The 3,867-nt window shown below is 34.3% G+C and overlaps 1 protein-coding gene across 2 annotated transcripts; it reads left to right on the top strand.

Annotated features, from left to right (window-relative positions):
• Positions 1-309: 309 nt before the first annotated feature.
• On the top strand, positions 310-2,435 carry LOC147295791 (ATP-dependent RNA helicase). 2 transcript variants are annotated; one of them, XR_015120483.1, is made up of 3 exons: positions 310-714; positions 2,222-2,302; positions 2,361-2,435. XR_015120483.1 is itself a non-coding variant. In XM_086232874.1 (2 exons), exon 1 carries the CDS (start codon positions 427-429, stop codon positions 694-696), a length of 270 nt encoding a protein of 89 aa, XP_086089000.1. In that variant the 5' UTR covers positions 310-426; the 3' UTR covers positions 697-714; positions 2,222-2,435. The 2 variants fall into 2 exon arrangements, 1 of the variants encoding a protein (XP_086089000.1); XM_086232874.1 differs by having other exon boundaries at positions 2,222-2,435.
• The last annotated feature ends 1,432 nt before the right edge of the window (positions 2,436-3,867 follow it).

Genomic DNA, 3,867 nt, shown 5'->3' with positions numbered 1-3,867 from the left:
TAAAATGTCCTTGAATTGTAAAAATTTGTAAACTATAAGACTAAAATCATAATAATTGAAACTATAGGACCAAAGTGAAACTTAATTCAATCTACCAGGAACAAATAAACTTTGGCCTAACAAAAACTTAGGAGATTTTTTTTGGATAGAGAGTATAATAAGCAAATGGGGAGTACCAATATCAAAACTCGAAAAAGAGATGCAAGGACCAAATGCCCAACTTGTTCAATGACCCACATTCTCAAGGCCCAAATTTTCATTGAGCCCAAACCCAAACAAATGGCCCGTCATCATACAAAACACTCTCGGTCTGAGTCTCACCGGCTACCTCTCTTCCTCTAATTCCTCATCTCTCCTCTCTCCCAATTCTTCTTCGATTTCTAGGGTTAGGGTTTCCATTTCCCCTCACAGCGTGTCCGTACAAAAATGGCGTTGAGGAGATTCTACAACGAGATCAAGGGGTTGAAGGTGAAGGAAGTGCCCAATCACGTGAAGCCGATGCTGTCGATAGACTATGTGAAGAAATCGGTGGAGAGAGCCTTGGACAACTACAACGCCAAGTACATCCAGACCGGCTCCGTCGATCCTCTCCTCCACGTCTGCTTTGGTGGCATGATCTTCTCCTACCTCGTCGCTCTTCCCGAGGAGCGTCGCCACCTCGAGCACCAGCAGCACGCCAAGGAACATGGCCATTAACCTCAATCATTTAAAAGGGTATATATATGTCTAACATTCAAATGTATACTTTTGTGGTCATTGCCTATTATTTTGTGATTCAAAATGGAAAATTTTGCTGATTTCATGGATGAGTTTTATTTGTTTATCTAATAGCTATATTGTGCTGAAGAGGGTGCGGGTGATTTCATAGATTTGATAGCAGATGATCTTTTTCTTATTGGGTTACGCAGAGGATGATGCAGTAATCACATTTTTGTCTATCAATATTTGATTATTTTGGGAATAGATGGGTGAGCATTTTTTTTTTTTTTTGATAAAGAATTGATTACCTTTGTTTGCTTGAAGGTGGGCCTTGATGGGTTCATATTCTAACTTTAATTGATTTGACTGTATTTATTATCGTTGGTACATGAGGAACAATTTGAAGAGTATTACTTTTATGCCTTGTCTTAATTGGTTTGAATGAAGTTAATATTTTGTTGATTTTTAAAATTAAAATGCATACAAATTTAGAATCCTTGTGCTATTGTAGTGAAATGCAAAAAGAGAAATCAGAGGTTTTGCGTTGGCATTTTAAGAGCGTGCATAATTGGTAATGTAATCCCATTATGGAGTAGATTAGATGTCATAATTCTTAAATTCATGCACAAACACTCTCTCTCAGTGTCTTATTTTCCTGCACTAGAGCATGATTTAGTTTTGAATCTTAGACTGAGTTTTGGTTAAGGTGAATTAGAGCCATCAGGCCACAGTATATCCATCTTTAATATCTTATTTGGGTAAGCCTTCAATGTGCTCCTGCCTGATTGAGCTTCATTCCATTTGGCATATAGTATTAGTCTGCATTCTTCTTTAAAATTGCATTTGGGTTATATTCAGCATGATCCAGCTTGATTGAGTTTCAGCTGTTTTTTAATGTAATTATCTTCAAGTTGAGTATGTGAAAGTAAAAGATGCTAGTCATTTTCCTGTGGACTTCTAGCATAATTTTGGTTAATTGATTGAGGAACATAATTGATATGGGACAATATATGTCATTCATTTGATAGGGTAATATATTGTTGATTTAGTTAGGAACTTAGGACATTGGATTGACAACATTTTCTATCCTTGAATAGCACCAGTGGGGAACTTTTTAAATTCTTACAATGAGCTCCTTACCTGGTTCTTTTTTTAAGTGTGTGTGTATATATATATATATATATTTGTATATTTGTGACTTATGAGTTTTCCCTGCACCTAATCATGTCTTTAGAAACACTGCAATGGTTGCACTAATTATTTCTATTGTTTAGACATGGTTGCACTCTGGAATTGACCTACCTGTGTTTGGTGACCATATTTTACTAGGCTAAAAATTAGTCTCTTGTTATAATTAAAAGCCACCTATACATATATATATATATGGCTTTTCATGACTGCCAATATGTACTTGTGCATTGTGCTACTGAAATCGTTCTTCTCCACCCCTTGGTATTCCTTTGTTCCTTTATAGTTTGTCCTTTATTTATTTGGAAATAATATTCACTTTTAAATTGTGCAGGTTGATGAGCCTTTTGGGTGTTGGTTCTCCCTCAATGCATGCTGTCATTGTGATAAAATAAAATTCAATTGGCCATTTGGGTATCTTTTCTCTTACTTCTGTAATTTGAATATTGAATGAGTGGTTATCAGGAATTGGGAATCATACTGTTTACTTTTGTAATTTGACTATTGAATGAGTGGTTATCAGGAATAAACCAACTTTTGTTATTCAATTTGTTTTGTTCCTGATTTGGTTTTTCAAATGACTGTCTTGGTGCCTCTTGCAGTATTATTAAATTATTAATATTGTGGATTGTAGCCAAAATCCTACGCACTGTGTCTAATTTTGAAGGGTTTATGCAAAATGTATTTCACTTGATGATTTCATTGTCCTACTTTAGTCTTGCTATTCTGAGGCCTGACTAGCTAACGGAATAGTCGTTTGGTTTCGTTTCCGAGATGACATTTTCTCGCTGCCCCTTAATTGCTAACATGAGTCATATGTCAGATGCAGACGCATCTGATTCTGAATGTAGTTTGCAGTGGCATTCATTTTTGTTTTCTTATTAGAGAAATACTAGAAGATTACATTTTTTAACCATTGTAACTGACCGTATGATGTGGCAGTTGATGTGTACGTATTAGTGTTTACGTCAATGGTCAAGTCAGAAAATACAGCCCCTCTAGTATGATGTGGCAGTTGATGTGTACGTAATAGTGTTTACGTCAATGGTCAAGGTCAGAAAATACAGCCCCTCTAGTATTACTCGCATTACACATTTACACATGATGTCCCATACTCTTGCCCATGTTATCAAGGGTAACAACTAACAAGGCAAACATCAAAGAATAATCTCCAATGACTACTTAAAATACACCTACATGGTGAAAGAATCTCTCCACTCTCTACTTTCTTTTGACAAGTTTCCTCATTAATGGGAACATCCTTTCGGGAATACTTAATGGTTCTAGTTTCATTAATGTCCACAACCAATAACATCACCAAGCAAGAATAATCAACTGGCATTCATCGTTTTGGCAATAATAATCAAAAGTTGTTTTCTTAAAATAGCTCATCTTTCAAATACTTTCTTTAAAAAATGCATACCTCACATAACCTAAACAAAACCCATCTAAATCCTATTGTAAGAAAAAAAATATATATATTAAAAAAAAAAGGCTTTTTTACCCAAATAGCACCTGAACTATAGGGGGTGTGCTCAAATACCACCCAAACTTTTTTTCTTGCCAATTTACCACCTGAAATTATTAATATGTGCTAATTTGTCACCTAACATCCATTTTTCTGTTAAATCATCAAAAAATTTCCCAAACTTCCCATTTTGCCCTTGAATACAATAAAAAAATATTATTATTTTAAAAACTTTTTTAAAAATATAATTAGAAAAAAAATTAAAAACTAAAAAAATAGAAAATGGAAATACCCTTTTTTTTAGGGGGTTTAATTAGATTTTTTTTTTAATATTTAAAATGCTTTTTTTATATAAATGACGAAAATACCCTTGAAATAAACAAAAAATTTAACTAAAATGACGGTAAGTGGTAAATTGGCCAATATGTGAAAGTTCAGGTGGTAAAATGGCAAGAAAAAAAGTTTTGGTGGTATTTGAGCACACCCTTTATAGTTCAGGTGGTATTTGAGTT

This window comes from Dryas octopetala, chromosome 2 (assembly GCF_963921425.1).
Source record: "Dryas octopetala chromosome 2, drDryOcto1.1, whole genome shotgun sequence".
NCBI lineage: Eukaryota > Viridiplantae > Streptophyta > Magnoliopsida > Rosales > Rosaceae > Dryas > Dryas octopetala.
This window is presented reverse-complemented; position numbering and strand designations above follow the sequence as displayed.